The 23414-nt window shown below is 35.8% G+C and overlaps 1 protein-coding gene across 1 annotated transcript; it reads left to right on the forward strand.

The window, feature by feature from the left end:
* The first annotated feature begins 228 nt into the window (after positions 1-228).
* LOC128859782 (proton-coupled amino acid transporter-like protein CG1139) lies at positions 229-23152 on the forward strand. Its single transcript, XM_054096863.1, has 9 exons — positions 229-653; positions 12270-12404; positions 12484-12634; positions 13863-13984; positions 14051-14277; positions 14327-14457; positions 14519-14697; positions 22446-22621; positions 22689-23152. The coding sequence occupies exons 1-9, from the start codon at positions 649-651 to the stop codon at positions 22928-22930; spliced, it is 1368 nt and encodes a 455-aa protein (XP_053952838.1). The 5' UTR covers positions 229-648; the 3' UTR covers positions 22931-23152.
* Positions 23153-23414: the final 262 nt, after the last annotated feature.

Raw genomic sequence — 23414 nt, forward strand, 5'->3', positions numbered from 1 at the left:
TATACAAGTATATGAGCTGGTTTTACACATTTTACTAGTCTAATGCTGGGATTTCTTATCACTACAACTATAATGAAGTAACAATAAATTTTTAATTGCCATGAATAAAAACACTATAGCATACACATTGTGAGTATAGCCACTTAACAAAGTACTCACCTTGATTTGCGCAGAGTGGCAGAAAAGCTTTTGTTAGCATCATTGACGCCTGAAATTCACTTTCGCATTTCAGTCTGATGTCGTTGGTTTGATCAAATTGATCGTTAAACGCAATATTCACGCATTTCTTCTTTTAAGGATTTTTACTAAATTTTTCTTCATTTTGTACCAAAAATATCTAAAGAGTTTAATTAAATACGTAGATAAGAAACTTGTTAAAAATTATTTTTATTTATTTTAAAATTAATTAAATACTCACTCTTATAGTTATCATCAACAAAATATTTACTTAAGTGAGAAGAAAACTTCAAAAGTGTGTTAAAAAACAAGTGCTTGAAAAGAAGAAGAAGTGCTTGTACTAAATATGTACAAGAAATTTGAAACGAATTTTTTATAACGGGTGTTTGAAATACCGAAATACCATATTATTTCGCATTAAGAAGTTTAAGAAACTTATTTGCGAAAATAAGTGCATAAATTGACTAAACAATGATGTAAGTTAAAAAAAGAGACTATTGGGTAGATTTTGCAATTAAAAAATTTGTATAACTTCTGTCAGGTCCTCTTAAAAATCTGATGGTAAATACTAAACCAGATAATTACTCAAATATAAATTGAAACTAACTCTGAACACTGGAGTCTGGCAAATTTTTATTGCCATTTACATATATTTTCTTTTTTATTATTTCAGAAATTATTTAAGTATTTTTTAGTGAGTGGTTTTCCAAATATTTATTTTACGAGAGGGGTTTAATAAGTACCCGTGTTAGGAATGAAGACACCATTTTTTAAAAACTTTCAACATAGTGCTCCGCTCCGGCCATTTTTAACTCCTCCAAAAAATAGGATTTGTCGAACTCTCCAAAATACGCCTCTGTCTTGGCGATGACTTCCTCGTTTGAACTAAATCTTTTTCCCGCGAGCCATTTCTTCATGTTGGGGAACAAGGAAAAGTCGCAGGGAGCCAGATCGGGTGAATACGGTGGGTGCGGCAGCATTTTATAACGCAATTCACGCAGCTTGTCGGCGACAACTCCGGATGAATATACTGGTGCATTGTCGCGGTGAAACAGCACCTTCTTTTTCGCCTGCGGCCGTTTCTCCTTCAGTTTTTTGTGAAAGCGTGTTTAACCAACTGTAGTATTGTCCAGTGATCGTTCTTTCTTTTTCTAAAAAATCCATGAGGATGACTATGACCCTCTGGTCGATGGGACTGTCTTCGTCTTCTTTGGAACAGATTCTCCGGGAGAAATCTATTGTTGTGATTGTTGCTTAGTTTCTGGTGTGTGATGATGAATAAAGATTTCGGATCTCGCTTAAATTACACCAAACACTGTTTCGCCGCATCCGCTTGTTGTTACTTGTCAGCAATCACGGCACCTCGGGCTGAAAATTTTTTCATCTCCAACTTTTCATGTAAAGTATTAATTGCCATTCCGGTCGACACACCTATAGCCTATGTTACTTCGCGCACTTTCGTTCGTCGATCAGTGAGAATCATGTCGTGGACTTTTTGAATGATTTCCTCGGTAACCACGTCTGCTGGGAGTCTTCTCAACGGATGTTCGCCTACGTTTAAATTCGTTGAACCAATATCTAACTGTGGGCATAAATGGCGAAGCGCCCCTATAGACAGTATCCATTTTTGCTTTTATCTCCTCGCATTTTTCCCATCCAAAAACAAAAAGCGAATTACCGAACTGCTCTTCTTTCATCTTAGCGAAAATCACGAAGCACGTCTTACTCGAATAGCTGCCAAATCCATATCAATCAGTCTGAAATTTGTTTTCCCTCAGGACCGCCATCAGTCACGAGTACTTATTGAACCGCCCTCGTAATACAAAGAAATGTCAATACAACTGAAGTTTTATGAACTTCTTTCACGTACATAAATTGAGTCGTTTAATTGAACATTTTGCCAAAAAAATTATTATTTTAATTGAAAATTCGCATAACTCGTGAATTTTGTTAGTTAGAAAAATATTTTGGGACCAACATATAAACTAACATTTTTGCAGCTCGCCCCTTGGCTGGAAATGGTAAATTTTTAGGTGTATTTCTGCCAGGAAAAAGCTTTTCATAAAACTATCTGACGTTCGGAGTTAGCATAAAACTGTAGGACAACTTGACGCGCACGTTACTTTGTGAATAAGTGAAAAAGACCACCAATGTCACGTTAGATACTGTTTTGTTGTGAAGTGAATAAAATTTAAGTGCTTTGTTAGATTATAAATAATATAGCACACGGGCCTAACACATGGATAGCACTAGTTTTATTACATTAACCTCTTTTTCAGTTAGTGCTAACCTTAAAAAGACAGCCATTTGACTATGAATTGCTCGCACATACACCGTGTTCACCAGATTTGGCACCCAGGGAGTTCTGGCTGTTCGCAGACCTAAAAAAAATGCTCGCCGGTAGAAAATTTCACTCGAATGAAGAGGTTATCGCCTAAACGGAGGCCTATGTTGAGCCAAAAGATAAATCGTTCTAAAAAAGTGGTATTGAATTGTAAGAGCGGAGCTAGAATGATTGCGTTGTTCTTGATGGAAATTACATGGATGAATAAACCTAATATTGACCAAAAAAAAAACTGTTTTCTTTATTAGGCCCGGAACTTTTCAGCTCATGTGTTATACATTTAGTATTACGTGAAATATTATATCTATATATGTATCTCGCTAGAGACGTATAAACACTCACTTAACTTTAAGTTGGACTTTCTCACACAGCCTTTGTCATGACTAACATGATGGAAAGAATACAGAAGATGGCCAGAAATTATAGAAATCACGATTTTACCATCTCAACGAAATTGTGAGAGTAAATTCGGTTGCAACGTATAGGAGACTTGACTGCCTAACTGTGTCTGCTCATTTCGCACGTATTCTTATTCTCTTCCAATCAGTTATTGTTTTGACGGCCACGAAGCAATGATTTTTCACTATATTACCAACACAATCCCAGTTTTTGCTAACCCCTGTTGTATTTTTTTTCAAATTTTTGCGAAAAATTAAATCTCTTTAGGATATTCGTTTTGTTATAACTATAGTGCACAAAACTCTAAATTAATATGCTCCAGATATCTACTTATGGTTAGGCGATTTGAGAAACTCAAAGAAACTTTATCCGAAATTACTGGTAAAGCTATCGATAATTGAACTGGTGGTGTTTTGCTGCGTAAACATGCACGATATATTTGCGTGTGCCTAAGATATAAATGTTAAATGATTTTATCCATTTACTAGCATTAGTAGGTACATATAATAATAACCTAAGTAGATAAAAGCATTATACAATATAAATCACTCAGATAACACCATAGACAAGTTATGCCAGTATTTGTGGCATGCGCTGATACTGATATCGATGGGCGTCAGATTAAATTTTTATAAATATTGACTGAGGGAATCATAAAATACTTGTTCCGAAATGCGTTCGCACTGAAAACTCATCGGTCTAAGTGATTGGGCTGAAAATGTAGAGATTTATCGTTCCTGAATGTAGACTTTTTCTTTATTGGATTTCAAATCGAATATGAATGGCGTTATTAAGGAAAGTGGCCTGAATGAACTGAATTATTGAAAATTTTCGATAATAATAATTTTAAAACAATTAGTCAAGGTGGTTTTTATATCTAGTGCTTATATAGGGTTTTTCAGTAAGAGCGCTTCAACTTTTGAACTTTTTTGAATAAAACACAAACGGTTTGACTTTTTTAACTAATTTTTTTTTTTATTATCGAGTTTGAACATATACATTTAAGTATGAAATTCGATTTCTTTTGCATGACCACCGCGTGCACGTTTTACGAAGTCCAATCGTTGAACCCAATTTTCGACAACTCTTTTGCATAAATCGGCCGAAATTCACATAACCAATGACTTCACATAACCCCAAAACAGGACGGCTTGTTAAATGGACCGTAAAATGGCCGTAATGCTCTTAAAGTAGCAGCAACAGAACGATTATTTTCATAAAAAATTTGCACGATTTGCAATCGTTGCTCAAGTGTGTAGCGTTCCATGATGAAATGTATACTAATGAAGTTTACAAATGACAAGCGAAAAATAAAAAATATTGCGTCGTTCGCCCTCCCTATCGGAAAAAAGTTGAAGCGCACCTATTGAACAACCCTATATATAGGGGTTTCCAAACAGAGGTGTTATTTTGATATTCAAAGAAAAATGCTATTTTTTAATATAAATTATCGGATGTTTATTTCATTATAAAGAGGAAGGCTGCCGTTGATAGTGGAAAATAACATCAGGCAAATACTGGTGGTCACGCTTACAGGACCATATCCTTTTCATGAAATTTTCCATAACCGAATTGCAAAGTGGCTGTCCTATGCACTTGATAGCCTCACAAATTCCATCTTTGAGGTCTTGAATCGACAATGGGCTGTTAGCGTAGACCTTCTCTTTCACGTGGCCCCAAAGAAAAAAGTCACAAGGTGTTAAATCACAATCTTCGAGAGATAACACGGTCCGGAAACTTTTCCCGTAAAATATCAATGGTTTCGTTGCTTGTGTGGCTCAATACCGTTGTCCAGATCAATACCATCCAATTCCGGCCATAAAAAATCTTTAATCATCTCCCGATAGCGTGGATTACCAATAACACCTGTTATTGGAAAACCCTTTACTATTTTGATAGATTTATTTGGATTTTATACCTTTGACTCGTGTCTGAAAGTTTAATTTCAATTTCAGTTTATTTGATTTGTTTTGTACATAGTAAGACAGAGTCTTGTGGTAGTACATTTTCTTATAATTCCAGAATACGAGGATGGTATACATAGAAATTCTACTTAGATTTAAAACTATTTTAACTATTAAACTTATAGACTAAAACTTAGAGTAGTAAGTGAGAAGAAGAGAAAGATGGTGGGAACGGGAGAAGGAAAGGGGTATTAAAGGTTAGAAGTAATTAGAAACTGCAGTTTTAAAACACCTTGCTTGTCTTATAAGCTTTATTGTAGTTGGTATAGAATTCCATAGTTTAATGGCACTGACAAAGAACATGCGTTCTGATTCCAAGTAAGTGTAAGTCGGAACAATTAGATTCAATGTTCGGGTGCACTGGCATTGTTTAATGTTTTTATACAGGTACAGTGGTTTTTGTGTGTATATTAGTTTATGCAGGAACAAAACAGAGCATATTTTGAGATACGAGTCGAGGTTATGATCGATAATCTGTTTTGAGTAGACAGATATATGGTCATATTTCCTTTTTTCAAACACGAAACGCGCTGCATTATTTAAAGCGATTTGCAATTTTTGTTTCGAATTATTATCAAGCCTGCAATATACTAATAAATTCAGCGTATGATACATGAGAAGCAATGAGTGATCTAACAAGTTTTAATTTAGTTTGCCGTGGCAGTAAGTAGGCAGTACAATATAGCTTTCTAAGAATAGTATATAAATTGTTTACAACAAAGTTTACATGGTCAACGCATGGTAGTCTTGAATTTATTCTGAAACCCAGGTTAGTTACTATGTCATCAAAGTTAATATTTACTTTATTAAGTAATATTGGCGGCATAGAGCTAAGGTCATACTTTGAATGAGAAATAGCAATCGCCTTCGTCTTTGACTCATTTAATTTTAAGTTGTTAGATTTGGACCAGTTAGAAATACGTGTGAGGTCTTCATTAAGCCGTGCTATCAAATCTTCAATAAGACCTATTGGCCTTGACAGGTAGATCTGGGTGTCATCAGCATAGAGGTGAATCGACGAATTTTGGCAACACTCAACAATATCATTAATGAAAATGCAAAATAAAATTGGACCTAAAATAGAGCCCTGCGGCAAAAAAAAAATTCCAGAAATATATTCAGAGAATTCAAAATACCAGCTTATTCCTTAAAAATTATATTATCGCCTTCAAAGTACTTCCAATCAACTGTAGCATTCGATACAGTTATTAAAACGTTTCTGAGCCGTCTTTAATTTTTCCATTACTTCCTTTCGGCTATTGAAACGCGTTCCTCAAGAATTGTTTTCTCGCAAATACTTCCTTTTTTGGCGAATTGGAATTGGAAATGCCTTTGGCGATATCAACGCGATCAATGTTTTGAATGAAATTCCGGTCGTCCATAAGCAGTGCATAACGCCTCTGCCAGCTCTCTGATGGTTAATTTGCGGTTATTGATCAACTTTTCTTCCACTTTACTGATATTTACATGCGTTTTCAATGTCGATGACCTGTATAGTGACACCTTCATCCTCGATAGACTCACGAACTCTTCTGAAGCGTTCATGCCACTCGTAAACGGCTGTCTCATGTCTGTAAACGGAATATCATTACCGAAACAGTTTCCCAATATTTCTAAGGTTTTGGCACCAGAGAATCCTTTTTTAACGCAAAATTTAATACAAACCCGTTATTGTAAATTAAAATCCTCTTTAATCAAAGTGGTATACCCGAATGACATTTGCTTACTGAACACGAAGATCGGGCGAAAGGTCGTCATTGTGTTACGTTTTCGGAATTAAAGATGATGAGCCTTTAACAGAAGCAAATTTGGTAATTTCTAAAAAAATGTAGAGCTAAATCCTGACACGTTACAGCCATCGCCATGATCAAAAATGAAAGTATGATCTTTTCCCTTTAAAACGAGTTAAAATTCGAATTGATCGTAAGCCTCTTTTGTTGTTTATTTTCATGTTTTTCAAAATCAAAAGTTTTATATGCTACTGCAGCATTTTTTTTTAAGTATACGCAGTGCTGGTCACATAGCACCATCAGGAAGTTGAGAGCATACAAGAGCAAACGATCTAGACATTTGATATTTGAATTATTTTTAATAACCGAGACCACCCTTCAATTTCTGATTAATTTCTAATTACATATTATGGTTCAAGTTTCAGCTCTAAAAAAATTAAAAATGTCATAAACACTATTTTTAAGGTTCTGCACCCTTTTGCAGCGGCTTTCAATGTAGACGTAGCATATATTGGGTAGGCACCAACTGGAGCACATTTCGGTATTTCAAATAAAGAAGTCGCTTCACGGTTTGAGTTAATTTTATATTTTATGAGTATAGATGAATATTCGTTTGCATAGCTCATCATTATGTATTTCTGAGGGACTCCCAATTTCAATGAATGAATTTCGCTGAATTAACTGAGTTTGATTTTCAAAATCGATCACAATGGTAACATTGGATTTATATACCCACATTGTCTACTTAGATGTGTTGTTCCACCTAAGTATAGCGTTTTTCAATAGGTGCGCTTCACCTTTTTTCCGATAGGGAGGGCGAACGACGCAATATTTTTTATTTTTCGCTTGTCATTTGTAAACTTCATTAGTATACATTTCATCATGGAACGCTACACACTTGAGCAACGATTGCAAATCGTGCAAATTTTTTATGAAAACAATCGTTCAAATTTTTTATGAAAATTTATAAATTTTCCAAAAAATCGTCTTCAGTGATGAAGCTCATTTTTGGCTCAATGGCTTTGTCAACAAGCAAAATATGCGTTACTGTGCAGAAAGCAATCCACACGTGATTCATGAGGCACCGTTGCATCCCGAAAAAATCACTGTTTGGTGCGGTTTACATGCCGGCGGCGTAATTGGCCCATATTTTTTCGTTGACGAGAACGATCGCCACGTTACTGTGAATGGAAATCGATACCGTGACATGATAAACGATTATTTTTGGCCGCAATTGAATGGTATGGACTTAGACGACATGTGGTTTCAACAGGACGGGGCCACAAGCCACACAGCACACGCTACAATTGATTTGTTGAAGAGTAAGTTCGATGAGCGCATTATTTCCAGAAATGGACCGGTCGAATGGCCGCCGCGCTCGTGTGATTTGACGCCTCTAGACTATTTTCTTTGGGGTTATGTGAAGTCATTGGTCTACAGTAACAAGCCGGCGACGATTTGTGAGCTCAGAGCCAATATTGAACGCGAAATTGCTGGAATTTGGGCCGATTTATGCAAAAGAGTTGTCGAAAATTGGGTTCAACGATTGGACTTCGTAAAACGTGCACGCGGTGGTCATGCAAAATAAATCGAATTTTATACTTAAATGTATATGTTCAAACTCGATAATAAAAAAAAATTAGTTAAAAAAGTCAAACCATTTGTGTTAAATTCAAAAAAAAAGTTGAAGCGCTCTTACTGAAAAACGCTTTATTAAACATACGTACATATATTTGAGAGCGTTGCTCTGACGTGAAACGATTCATGATGACTCGAGAAATCTTACTGTACTGCCAAACCTTACAGACGCTTACATCCTTTGTTGGGGTGGTTTGCCAAGTTCTTCCTCATATTTGTGGTGTGCGCCTTGTTGTTTTTCCACAAATGGTGGCACCTATAGTTTTTTATGCGGATCTTTTTCATGACAGAAATATGTTACAATCGGAGGTTTCCTATTGCCTGCCGAGGAACGACCGCTATTCGAAAAATCGTTTTCTATTATTTGGTGTTTCATGCTAGGAGCTTCGAACCCAGGCACTTCCGAATGGTAGTCCCGTACCAACCTCTTCAGCTACAGGATGTCTATCTCTTTACCATAATAAAAATATAGTAAGTCGGAACGTTTTCCCAATACAACGGCCACCATTTGTTCTTTATTTTATTTTTGCTCGCATTATAAGTGCTTTAAATTCTCAGCACTGCTAACTTGTTACGTGTTATCCCACTGTTTTTTATATTTAAATCATTGTAACCATTCCAAGTTCCTCCAATAAGTCAGAAAACATTTTAACATTAAGGCCTTTCGTTCAAATGTCATGTAAAAATAAATTTTTACGTGAGATTGATTTTGAGTATACAGTGACACATATTCGTATAAACGCAATTTTCATTTTAGCTTTACTACCTTCTCTCTCTTTTCTCAATGCGTTGCTCACTACAACTTCTAACTCATATTGTTTGTCATACTAACGAAAATTGAGAGGCATGCAAAACTCAAGTTTCGTGGTTGAGGTTATATGTAACTTTTTTGATTTTTAACCATCATAATAAATATAAGAACATATTCGTTTAAAAGCACCTGAATAAATAAGTCGAAAACACTGAAGTCAATAAAAACATAACACAATTTTTGCGTTAAACTGATAATTAGTAAGTTTTTTTTTCAACAATCAAGTGCAAAATTATTTTAATAATATGCTGTTTAATTCTGAAAAGGTCCGATGTGCAAGGCTGTGTTGAAATCGCATCACAGACACGAGCTCTTAGACTTCGCTCGAAAACACATGCATCATCATTCATCAAGAGGAAAAGCAAATATAATATGTGTTGTGTGCCGAACAAGATCAATTCTATCCACGGAATTATTGGACGATGCGCTCATCTGATTTTTGGGTGATAAAATGGGGGGAGACAGCATTTCCCAACAAGATAACGCTGCCATTCACGTTTCTATAGAATCTTTGAAATGGTTTGAAGAGCACAAAATACCACTTGTGAAGTGGTCTGCATGCAGTCCCGATTTGAATCCGGTCGAGAACCTCCGGAGGTGCAAGTCATGCAACATTTTGTCCATAAAATAAAGCGCAAGTACACCAGTATAAGACTTTACTTCAGCTCAAATTGGCCATTGAGGAAGCTTGGGAAGATTTGGACTGTACTTTGCTGCAAAATTTAGTGAAATCAATGTCAAAACGTATTTTTGAAGTTATGAATGAAAATGGAGCACCAATTTATTATTAAAAGTTCTCTAAATATGTCTAAAATAGATGTATTTATACGAATATTTATGTTCTTATCGTACAAAAAATATTTAAAAAGCAACGATTTAAGTAAAGCGTTTTTCAGTAAGAGCGCTTCAACTTTTTTTTTTGAATAAAACACAAATGGTTTGACTTCTTTAACTAATTTTTGTTTTATTATCGAGTTTGAACATATACATTTAAGTATGAAATTCGATTTCTTTCGCATGACCACCGGGTGCACGTTTTACGAAGTCCAATCGTTGAACCCAATTTTCGACAACTCTTTTGCATAAATCGGCCGAAATTCCAGCAACTTCGCGTTCAATATTGGCTCTGAGCTCACAAATCGTCGCCGGCTTGTTACTGTAGACCAATGACTTCACATAACCCCAAAGAAAATAGTCTAGAGGCGTCAAATCACACGAGCGCGGCGGCCATTCGACCGGTCCATTTCTGGAAATAATGCGCTCATCGAACTTACTCTTCAACAAATCAATTGTAGCGTGTGCTGTGTGGCTTGTGGCCCCGTCCTGTTGAAACCACATGTCGTCTAAGTCCATACCATTCAATTGCGGCCAAAAATAATCGTTTATCATGTCACGGTATCGATTTCCATTCACAGTAACGTGGCGATCGTTCTCGTCAACGAAAAAATATGGGCCAATTACGCCGCCGGCATGTAAACCGCACCAAACAGTGATTTTTTCGGGATGCAACGGTGCCTCATGAATCACGTGTGGATTGCTTTCTGCACAGTAACGCATATTTTGCTTGTTGACAAAGCCATTGAGCCAAAAGTGAGCTTCATCACTGAAGATGATTTTTTGGAAAAAATCTGGATCATTTTCGAGTTGATCTTCAGCCCAATTTACGAATCGACGTCGCTTCAAATGGTCAAACGGCTTCAGTTCTTGTGTCAGCTTGATCTTGTACGGATGTAGGCCAAGATCTTTTCGCAAAATTCGCCACAATGACGACACAGAAAGGCCCAATTGTTGAGAACGTCGTGTGAGCGACACATTTGCGTCTTCTTGAACTGAAGCCCTGGCGGTAGCAATATTTTCAACACTTCGTGCACTTCTTGCTCTCACTGGCACCTGAACATTATGTAGCGAAAACGTAGATACAAAGTTTTTCACTAGACGGTCGATTGTCGAACGGGATGGCTTGTTAAATGGACCGTAAAATGGCCGTAATGCTCTTAAAGTAGCAGCAACAGAACGATTATTTTCATAAAAAATTTGCACAATTTGCAATTGTTACTCAAGTGTGTAGCGTTCCATGATGAAATGTATACTAATGAAGTTTAGAAATGACAAGCGAAAAATAAAAAATATTGCGTCGTTCGCCCTCCCTATCAGAAAAAAGTTGAAGCGCACCTGTTGAAAAACGCCTTATAACAACTACAGCGAAACTTTAATTTTGCATTCAATAAAAATTTCCGTTAATTCGAGTAAAAAGTTGCTATGAGCAATGCTTGGAGAAGAGAGAGAAGGAAGTAAAACTAAAATTAAGATTGCCTTAATACGAATATGTGTCACTGTAAGAATAAACAAATAAAAATACCTATGGTGATAAGCGATGCACGAATGCCAAATATGTGCAATAAAAAAATTAAGTAAATTCGTATATTATGTTCTAGCCATTTGAATAAATCCACTGGCATTACTCGACACTGATTCGGTTCCTTGTAGTGAAAGTTGGAGGGTCCATTCTTTAGAATAAAGATCTGACAAAACAATTCGGCGATACTTGCGTTTAACTTTCAATTATTTGTAATTTTAATATACTCGGACATACTCGTTTACGCGAACTTAATATTCTAGGACTAAGATCTGAACATTATCATGTTATTAAAGTCCTAGGGCAGCCGGCAGCCGCTCTCTTGCGCACGAACTGACGCAGGTTATCGTGCAAACTGCTTGCTACGAGTTCAATATTTTCAATTGATTTCGAAGTCCAGCTAGGCTCCGGCCGCGAACTGTTTGCTAATGAACTTGTTGCCCGAAAACTTCGGACGACTAAACGAATCAAATCTTCACTTGGGACAGCACGTAAACATGAAATAATGTAACAGGAACAAAATCTACGGCGAGCAGTTGCGCACAAATCATTGTCTTTGAAATACGCTTCGATTGTGAACGCACATTTTACACCCGTCCACTGTGACATTGCGGTCCCCACTGCACTCATACGCTCATCGTATAGTACATTACAGTGCGTCCAGATTTCATTCAATCCAATCTACGGATACGTGGATAAATAGACTAACTATTTAGTAGGCAGTCCGACAGCCGGGATATCGAAAATTATATTGTTTGTTGTATTATATTTTAATTTCATGTTCATAGTTATTTGCCATAATTTGTTTATGTATTTATAATCAGTATTTTCTTCTTTTATTTTGCACCAGTTCTCAAAATATATCCAAATCAGAATCTAACTTCAATGGGTTTCCGGAAACGAAAGGGACAAATGAACAAAACGCTGATAAACAAATTGATGACTATGATCCGCATCTACATCGAAAAGTAAAAAAACCCACTACGTATGTAATGAAATATGTGCTTAAAGGCAATACAGATTGAGCTCTGAAACTACATACATACTTGTATATTCAATTGTAGAAATATGCAGACTTTTGCACACTTCCTGAAGGCCTCCATAGGTTCGGGTGTTTTGGCCATGCCAAGTGCATTCGCAAATGCTGGTTATATCAATGGACCCATATTTACACTGATAATCGGTGGCATAGCGCTTCACTGTTTGCACATTTTGGTAAGATATTATTTTTATTCATTATGTACTTATATAAAAAGGGTTGATATTTACATATATAATATAAAGGATTTTGTGTGTGAGGTGAAAGTCAGAAAGCAGGTTTTCTGACTGCAAAATTGTAATTTTTACTGCTATCAAAGCTTTCCATTTCTCGTAAGCTCCCAACTCTGATAGCTTTTATTACAAATCAGACGGTTGATCGATAAGTCCCTCACAGTTAAAATGGGCAATACTCTACTGGGGAAAAACAAAATTAATTTAAAAAAATTCCCTCATTTTAGCTCGATACACTTCAATCAATTTTCCTTTCATTTATCGAAGGCGTCAATTGTGTCTGGGAAAGGGCTATTGTTTCATTGATGACTACTTCATTTAACTCAAATCCTTTACCGGCGTGTTCTTAGGCCACATCATTCAACATGAAGCAATAGTTAGATGGGACTAAACCTGAAGAACAAAATTGCGGCTGCATACTTGTCCGCGACAGTGTTTCTCCTGAAAAAGCCTGACAGGCTGGTAGCAAAATTCCTTCTCAGATTGAGGAGGAGTAAACTACGAACTCACTCAGGACTAATTGAGATGCAAAAGCCATGGGGGAAACTTTTGAGCAATCGAGTGATCATTTCTTTGTGGAAGATTTTTTGAATTAGGACATATTGTATTTATAAGATGATGCCGTTGGCAAACTAAGAGATCTTGTACACTATCTAATTTCATATTGTCGTTGCGATTATCATATGTGGATCAATGAATTTTGATATAAAAAAGTTCAAGTTGCAAGCAAGTCATAAATTTTTGGGAATTTTTTCGGCTACGGGCTTATTCATTTTCTCCATTTAACGCCTACTCCACATATTTTTCTAATATGGAAGAAAACACTCAACATCGCCAAATAGTAAAATACCACGAATCAAGTGAAATAATTGCACTTTATACATTATGATTTTGTTTTTGAATAAATTTTTTAACAAATAATAAAATATGAATTCGAGTGATGGAAATATTCATTTTGACCTTTATGCGCACCATGTTTGCCTCCGCTTGCCTGCCTGTATACTGCAGCTGTCTAGTTCACAAGTGTCAAATATGATTGACGTACGACGTAATTTGCAAAAATTATAAATTTTCCGATAGGGTGATTAATTTTGCGCCATATTTGTATAATATATTAGATGTGTATTTATGTATGTATAAATCAGTTCAATGTTCTCTGGATTATTTTCAGATAAATTCAATGTATGAGCTGTGTAAGCGTAAGCGTGTACCTTATTTGACATTTTCTGAGGCAATGAGAATTGGTTTTCAGGATGGTCCACCAGCTTTTAGATTTGTCGTACCAATAACAACGTATGTATGTTTTCTAAACTTTTATTGGCACATTTTTTAAAGAAATTTCATAATTTTTAACTGCAGCCCATTTGTTGATGGATTTTTAGCTTTTTATCACTTTGGCATTTGTTGTGTCTATGTGGTGTTCATGGCGGAGAACATCAAGCAGGTTGTGGATGAAAATCTAATTGTTTTGGATGTACGATTGCATATGTGTTTCGTTTTAATTCCACTCTTTCTTATATACAGCATAAGAAATCTTAAGATGTTGGCACCTTTTTCATTAGTTGCCAATATAATGCTCCTGGCAGGTGAGTGTATTGTAGAGGCCTACACGCAGTATAAATATTCCAATTTCAGGCTTCTGTATTGTGCTGTACTATATCTTTGAAAGTTTGCCACCGATTTCCACACGCAAGCCCTTTCAGGAAATTTCTAGGTTACCAATATATTTTGGTACGGTATTGTTTGCCATTGAAGCTGTCGGAGTGGTTAGTAAACTGTGATAGATTATAAAATAATAAAATTGTGCTTATAAATATCTTTAAATAGATTCTTGCCTTGGAGGAAAATATGGAAAAACCGAAGAATTTTGTGAAGCCCTTCGGAATATTGAACATCGGCATAACAATCGTTCTTGTTTTATATGCTCTGTTAGGTTTCTTTGGTTACTGGAAGTACGGCGAAGAGGCTTTAGGTAGTGTGACCTTGAACATACCTCAACAGGAAGTGTAAGTTGCTAACAACAAGATACGTATGTAGATATGCATTAATGGTATTTTGCCTTAATTTGTAAAACATTTTAGAAGTATTTTTTTATTTCTGAATTTTTTTTTTAATAATATACTATTCGTTAAAAAATTGGGATTGTCAAAACTTTACAGCGCGGAAGAAATCGTGCTGAAATAAAAGTAGAGTACATACATATATGCAGACGATAAAGTAGTAGCAGAATCCTAATAGGTTAGGTTAGGTTAGGTTATGTAGATGCCCTTGATGATGAGAGGACTTACTTAGACGAGAATTAAAATCGTCCATTCTGATATCATGGCAAAGGGAACGGGGAAGCAGGAAAGTGGAATGGGAGGAAGGAGAATAAATTTCCAGTCATGACAATTTACGGCTGCGTTAACCACTTTGCGCTGCTGATTAAATTCAGTGAGAGCCCAGATGCCTTAATTTTAGACTCGCGAAAGCAGGATAGCTGAGGAAAAGGCACTGGGATGATTCCATTTCAACTTCCAGACAGCTGCCGCAAAAGTGCTGTGGCCTGAAGTAACTCGCGACCTTACAAGTTGATGCCAAAGCATTTTTCTACTAGTCTCTTTCGCACCATCAGCTAGCCCATGACCTTGATTAGTACTTAAGTCTCGGTTTAATGTTTACTTCCTTCATGTATGCTACAAAAGTGAGAAACTGCTTCTATTTAGGAGTTACTTCCGCTTAGAATGTAATTCAGTGGTTCGGCAGTATGAGCTTGAGCCTGTCGGAGAGTACGCCTACCAATCTTACTATTCAACTTCGTACCATCCGGTTCACCGTGCTTATTTTCTCTTTTACGATCACTGAATTCCTTGAGAAACTTTTACTGGCTCCAGACAATTGTTGACAATTCGTAAAGAAGGCGTACCTAATATACTGCACGTCCAATGAGTACTTTTTTGGAAGCTGGGGAGTTTAGATGTCACAAGCTATACAAAGTTAGTTGATATAAGGGTTATGGCCGGTACGAACTAATATCCAATAGACGCGCTTGACTTTGTCCCGCCCTTAGAAATCCACATTCGTGAAATTGCAACCTATTCTATAAGTACAATAAGACTCAAATAGTTAGGATACTGCTTACGTAAATTCAATGATCATTCACTTTCAGAAGAAGTTTGCTTCATGAAGGGGTTGGAGAGGAGTAACATTATGGGATAAGGATTCCACGTTCATATACATACACCGATGGTGCCAAAATGGCAATGGGGCAGAGGTATTCTTCAGGAGATATTACTGTCGATTCGACTACCTATTTCGGAGGGCTTCTTAATGACAGAAATACTGGGGATTGATAGAGTTTGTAGAGTACTCTGAATAAATTTCGAAGGGGTACAAAAATGGTGTTTTTTTGAGAAAGCTAAATAATTCTGGGATAAATCCTTGCCTGGCCAAGTTCATATTTTAAATTTTAGTTTATATTGAGCTTAATAGACTTCTCACTCATTTGGGTGTCGTGTCTTAGAAACATGGTATGTGGAGAGAAACGTTGACGAATTGATTAGAGCTGGTGCCTCTCTTTCAAGGAATTCAAGAATTCAGAACTAATTGGGTTGTCCTCTTTTGAGTATCCAAGAGAAAAATTTACTTCAACCAATCAAGTGGTGGAGACTACATGGTATAAAATCAACAGGCAAGCAAACGTCTTCGCCGTCTTTTCGTGTGTACATACAGAAGCAGGACACTCGAAGGGATCACTGACTGCTCTCTCTCTGATATTAGCGGAATCGTTGATAAATTCGAGTGGTTTGAAGAAAACAGTATATCATGAAAGCAGAAAATACTTGAAGTTCCAGTATTAAGTGTATTAAACAAACTCTTCAAGTTTCCAATAGCTTTTTAAAAAGGTATAAGTGTTGTTCACTTTAATAAAAAATCTTATTCAAATTGTTTCCCAGAGTTTAAAGGCATTTACATGCCCGCTTAGCTTAGTTCAGGTACTTACCATTATTTCCACTGAAATTGTATTGTAAACTATCCCAACAAGAAACCTAAAGTGTAAAATTGTATTGTAAACTAGCCCAGCAAGAAACCTAAAGTGTAAAATTCACATACAATTAAGTCAGAACTTTGTCTTATCCATACTTCTTAAATTTTTTTGAATACGAAAAATATGTCCATACTAAAACACATTTTGCTCTATGTTTCTTCATCGAAAGACATTGACTTGTTGAAACTTTCTAGAGCTCTTCCACGGAATTACGTGATACATTTGAGGACTACTAGCTGCACAATCCAACGATCTTGTCATTATTTATTATCAGTACAACAATCCCACATTGCCTTTTCTAGTCTAATAAAGGAGGCCTAAAGTCGCTAGCCTAAGTTTTTTTTTAAGCATAGCGGACTAGAATGGCACCTCAAAGGTTTCAATACTTTGTATATTTGCCTAAGTTGTTATTGATACCCGTAAGTTTACAAAATGTTTGTGAGCTAATTGAGGAGACTTCGGATCGAGATACTACACGCAAAATGAAAATACCAACTAATTTTGTTATAAAGGGTGGTTAAGTTTCAAGAGCTGGTGTTGATTTTGAATAAAATAAAATTTTTTTAGGAAATTATTGTCATTTCTCTTTATTATGATAATATTGGTATGGCTCAATTACGTATGGAACAAAATATCGGTCAAATGGCCGCTGCGGCCTCGGCGGCACACCTCCATTCGATGGTCCAAATTTTCGATGACGCTGAGGCATAATTGAGGTTCTATGCCGATAATGTGCCGAATTATCTCATCTTTTAGCTCTTGAATTGTTGCTGGCTTATCGACGTACACCTTTTCTTTCAAATAACCCCAAAGAAAGAAGTCTAACGGTGTCGTTGACGCTTAGATGTGGTTCCTATTCAACATCGGCCCTTGAAATTTAACCACCCTTTATTTGTATTATCAGTTTAGACTTAACAATTTTGGTTTTTAATCTTTAAACTTTTAATGACAAATGTTTTAAAAGTATCCATAAATAAGCACATATTTCACGAAACTTAAATTGATTATAATAATTGGTATAATACCACTGTTTTCATATTTAAAAGAAACAAATAGAACTCTTGCTCTCCTCTAATTTGGAGCTTAGTAAATTGTTTGCAATTATTGCCCATACATTTCCGATTGGGTTCAGAGTTCAGAGTTGAAGGCAGGCCATTCTAAATTTGGTATTTTTATCCCTGTTAAAAACTTTTTTGTTGCTTCGGAAGCATTAACGTCTATGTTTTTATGCTGAAAAATCCACTCTTAATCGAAACTGTCATCAAAAAAGGCAATTAGTACTTCGTCTAGAAGTTCTATACACTTGTAGATATGAAATAAAAGGCGTTTTGCCTTTGACACTAACGGTTGCCCAAACCATGACATTACATGTCATGACCCCTTCGAAAGTATGAAATAACCTATTATGAGCCATTCTCTATTCACTTTTCTTCCGCTCATCATGCCAATACAGTTGGGAAACATCTGATCCGCCCAGATTGAATTTTTTTCATAGGAAAAATTACTCTTTCCCATTCATCTTTCAAAAATTGGAATTTTTCTGCAAATGCCAATCTGGCCTGTTTGACTCGTAGTCGGTTAAATTACTATACGTTTAGGTACTCGTTTTACATACTTGTATTCTGGACCAAAATCCGTTAGTAAAATTTTTTTGACACACGACGGAACGTAACTTCCAAATTAAAAGTGTATTTAATTTATGATGGGCTATTTAATTTATTTATAGCTAAACGTTTGATTTCCCGAACATCTCTTTCTACCACTTTTCTAGGTGCAATCGTACTTTTTTTCAATTGTAAGTAATGCAAAACCTCTGTTTTCCCTCTTTTTAAACAATCTCCCGCATTGCATGACCTCTTTCTTCATGCAAAAATTTGTCTCTACTTAAATTCAGACAAAGTTTTTCCGCTCGGATTTGTTTTGTTTCTAAACCAATGCAACCACATAAATATGAGAACGAGATAACGCAATCAAAAGTATTATAATATATTACAATATAATAATTTAAATGTAATAACATACTCTGAAACTTTTTAAATTAAAAGCAAGTGCTTTTGGTCTTATATATTAATTATTTCGTTTTGCACAGAACAGGAATGTGCACGTTCCTAAAATACCAGCAATGAAAGCGGAATAATTTCTATGATGATATTCCATTTAAACATTCTATACAATCAACGAAACGATATTGGGACATTTTTGTATTATTGCTTTAGTAGGTATATAATCTTCTTGGTCTTGTAATTTCCTCGTGCGGTGTAGTAGAAAACAAACCAAACGATGCATCCAACTGGAAGTTAGTATTGGCTGATTAGTTTTCACACGTCCAGAGTGAAGTGTATATGTATATCCTTCTATTTCTCGTATGCTTGGTGTCAGATGGGTTTTATCAGGAGCTTTTTATGTCAGAAATACACTCGAGGGGTGACCGCTATGTTGTGATATGTTAGTGAAAACCATTTTCCAACACAGTGGATTTCGAACCCATGCAATATAGAATGGAAGTCACGCACAAATGCATTCTTCTTCGGCGGCCGTTGTATCATAAATCTACATATAATATAAAAATAAGTCGGGTTTTTCTTCCTGACGCAAAAACTCCAGAACGCACGAGCCGATTTCAACGGTTTTGCATTCGTTGGAAAGGTTTCGAGCTCCGTGAGGTTTATAGCATGTACTCTGCTCAGTTAATTTCATGTGGCATTTTTATGCGGACGTTCTTTCAAACGTTAACTTAAACCCGGTATTGTGTTCACTGTGAAATTGTGAAATTGAGGTTAAAGTTATTCGTTTCCTAGCAGTTCAATTGGAAACCATCAAATCAATCATGCCTATTGTGGAAATTTTTATTCACCTTCAACAGCAGGCATTTGTCCTTAAGGTGGTAAGTTGAACTGTGTAAAGTATGTGGATCGTGCATTTGAGGTTAAATTCACCACACTGTCCATAGTCCAAAATGCGACTGTTGTTGGTAAATGTACGTGGACCAAAATCATTTGCGCATTTGAAAACTGTGAATGGCCACCAATGCCAAACATATCGAGAAACATGTCAACTATTGGGTTTGCTGGAGAACGACTCTCATTGGGATTTAACACTTGCGGATTCCATTGTTTCATCAAATGTGTACGAAATACGAAAGTTGTTCGCAATTATCATCACCACACTGAAGGATCTTCGGCGAAATAACAACCTCTTTGGCGGCTTGATGATATTGTTGGCAGGCGATTTCAGGCAGACGTTGCCAGTAATTCCCCCTGGAACGCCTGCAGATGAATTGAATGCTTGTCTGAAGGCATCATCTTTGTGGAATAACGTAAAAACATTGTCGCTAACCACTAATATGAGAGTTCAACTTCAAAATTATCAAAGTGCTGCCCAATTTTCCAAACAATTGTTAGCTGTTGGAAATGGAAAAGCTCCAGTTGATGCGACAGCTGGATTAATTACTTTTATCAATGACTTTAGCCGATTTGTATTATCAGAATTATGCTTGGTTAAGTCAACGAGCAATTCACGTCGCAAAGAATAATGATGTACACGCACTGAATTTCACCATTCAATCAAAAATCGATGGCGATTTGATGGCATACAAATCCGTTGATTACATAACAAATCCCGATGATGTAGTAAATTATCCAACGGAGTTTTTGAACTCTCTGAAGTTACCAGGATTTCCATCACATAACTTGCAACTCAGAGTTGGTTATGATATTGCGTGATTTGAATCCACCGCGACTTTGCAACGGTACTCGATTTGCGGTGAAAAGACTTATGCAGAATTTGATTGAGGCACCCATTATTAACGGAAAGTACGCAGGTGAAAATGTATGTATTTCTCGAATGCCAATGATTCCGACTGATCTTCCGATTGACTTCAAACGATTGCAATTTCGGGTTCGCCTTGCGTTCGCAATGACAAGTAACAAGTCGCAAGGCCAATCGCTTTGTGTTTGCGGGATAAATTTAAAAAATTACTGTTTTTCACATGGGCAGCTATTCGTTGCGTGTTCCATCCGCTTTGTTTGTGTTAACGTCAAACCAAAGAACAAAAATGTGGTTTACCAAAGAGCACTTCAATGAAACAGTTAATTTGCGGACACGTATAATGCTTCGATTCAGTATTTACTTTGGAGATACTTTCATTTTTTACTTAGAGAAGTTCAACTAAATTACACTTCATATTTGTCATCGAAATGAATTCATTACTGTTATGAAATGAAATAAAATTTTTCCTTTTCAAAGATAAAACAAAAAAAATCATTTTTCTTCATCTTTTAATCTCCAAACGAAAAATTCCAAAAAACGAAGCCATCTGGTGGCGAAACGGTGCTAGTATTATATAAATTAGGACGGCAAAAAAACAAAAACGTTTTGTTTGTTGATGCTGTCCCCTAAATTGGTTTTATGGTCAAAAAGATTAATTACCTATATTTTTATTTTATTTATTATTACCTTTTAATTTGTATGGGGAAAAGAAGTTTTCTCTTTTAATTTATTTTCACAAATATCAAAAAGTTGTACAAACCTAAAAAAATATTATTTGCAACATTTCAGGGTTCCTATGAAAAATAGTTGCATATGTTTTATTAAAATACTTTTTTATTTCAATTTTTTTTAAATAAAAATATAGGGACTAATTTATTGTCCATAGAACAAATTATAGCATTAAGATATTTTTTTCTTCTTTTTACATACATAACTAACATAACTATATCAAGTAACCAGAAAAAATTTCTTGTTCCGACTTTGCTACATATTTTTTAGTAATTGTATAAAGTTCGGAACTTAACGAAAAACACTCCCAATTATGATCGTATCTTTCTTACATAGATATAGACAATGACTAAATTTTAATCAGAGTATGAGGAGTACAAAAAACTGAGAACTGCTAAACTCGGCAATAATGGATTTTTGGCTCCCAAATAACACATACCACAACCTCTTACATGGTAATGTGATTCCCAATGTGGATATGCATTTTTTTTAACAGCGGCCAATCCTCAGCCGGCAGTGTCTAAATAAAGGGTTTTCCAATAACAGGTGTTATTGGTGAATGGATTGCGCTATCGAGAGATGATTAACGATTTTTTATGGGCGGAATTGGACACAAGCATCGAAACCATTGATCTTTTACGGGAAAAGTTTCCGGACCGAGTTATCTTCTTGTGATTTAACACCTTGTGACTTTTTTCATTGAGGCCACGTGAAAGAGAAGGTCTACGCCAACAGCCCAGGGTCGATTCAAGACCTTAAAGATGGAATTGGTGAGGCAATCGAGGACATAGGGCAGCCACTTTGCAATTCGGCTATGGAAAATATCATGAAAAGAATATTGTCCTGTAAGCGTGGCCGTCGTGGTCATTTGCCTGATGTTATTTTAACTTCATACCTGTATCTTTATAATGAAATAAACATCCGATCATTATAAAAAATAGCATTTTTCTTTGAATACGAAAATAAACCTCTGTTTGGAAAACCCTATACTTTATATCTTTTACAAATTTCCATTTGTAGTGACTGGAAAATTAAAGATAGTTAATTCTGTTTGTGGCACAATATAAAACTTGTCTTAAAAACGTCTTTCAAAGGTGTATGTGACAGTCTACTATTATAGCCCATTTCAAAGCACATTTGATGTCGCGAATTACCCTGTATATTTATTTTTGGAATTATTATACCTATTACTTGTATGAAAAACTAAATTAATTATCAATTTTACTACAGATTAGCTCAGGTCACAAAAATTACTTTCGCCATTACCACTTGGGTTACTTATGCGGTGCAGGGCTATGTTACAGCTGATATTATTTGGAACAAATATCTTTCGAAGCGCACAAAGAATGCCTCTAGAGATGTGCTATATGAACTGCTGATAAGAGCCAGCATTGTGTTGCTAACATGTAATATTAAAACTATATTTTTCATTGTTTTTGTTGCTATCAATAATAATCTTTTTACAAATTTCAGTTTTCTGTGCTGTAGCCATTCCTGATTTATCGCTCTTCTTGTCGTTAGTTGGATCACTTTGCTTATCAATACTCGGTTTGATTTTCCCTGCATTACTACAAATATGTGTTCAATACGGCTCTGGTTACGGGAAATGGAAAATTAAATTAATAAAGAACATAATTCTGGTGGCATTCGGAATATTCGGTGGCATTGTTGGCACATCCGTCAGCATCGTCCAGATTATTGATAACTATAAATGAATAATTGTATATATGTATATACGCAATGACTATAGAACAATAAGAAATATCATAAGAAATATCAGCAACAAAATAGTTCAGTGCTGCCAATTATATGTGCAAAAAGCGAGTAATTTTATTCGTAACTCGCTAAATGGTTGGCAAATCGAAAGCTTCTATAGATTAATTCATTTATCTATAAGTAGAGTTTTAAATAAAATAAATTAAGTACAGTTTACCTCATTAATTACGGTTGAACAAACAAAAATTTAGTTATAGGCGTGTTCGATTCGAGTTTTTGTAAGACCGTGGTCACGGCAACTCTGTTGCTTGTAATTGTTTTAATTTTTAGTCTACAGCCAACAACAAGATTGAAAAGAACAAGAGCACAAAGCATGTTGGCCAAGTGCGAACATACTGGTATGCCTCTTCTTTTCTCGTCTTTCCATATTTTACAAGTTATGAGTTGAATCACTAACAGTTATCCCGTATGAACGCGGTAATG

This window comes from Anastrepha ludens, chromosome 4, assembly GCF_028408465.1.
Source record: "Anastrepha ludens isolate Willacy chromosome 4, idAnaLude1.1, whole genome shotgun sequence".
In the NCBI taxonomy this organism is placed as follows: Eukaryota; Metazoa; Arthropoda; class Insecta; order Diptera; family Tephritidae; genus Anastrepha; species Anastrepha ludens.

Excerpts from the sequence above, each read along its gene's own strand:
- LOC128859782 (XM_054096863.1), top strand. Across the intron at positions 12,405-12,483 it reads AAAGTAAAAAAACCCACTAC|AAATATGCAGACTTTTGCAC; the intron begins GTATGTAATGAA and ends ATTCAATTGTAG. Across the intron at positions 14,278-14,326 it reads CAATATAATGCTCCTGGCAG|GCTTCTGTATTGTGCTGTAC; the intron begins GTGAGTGTATTG and ends TTCCAATTTCAG.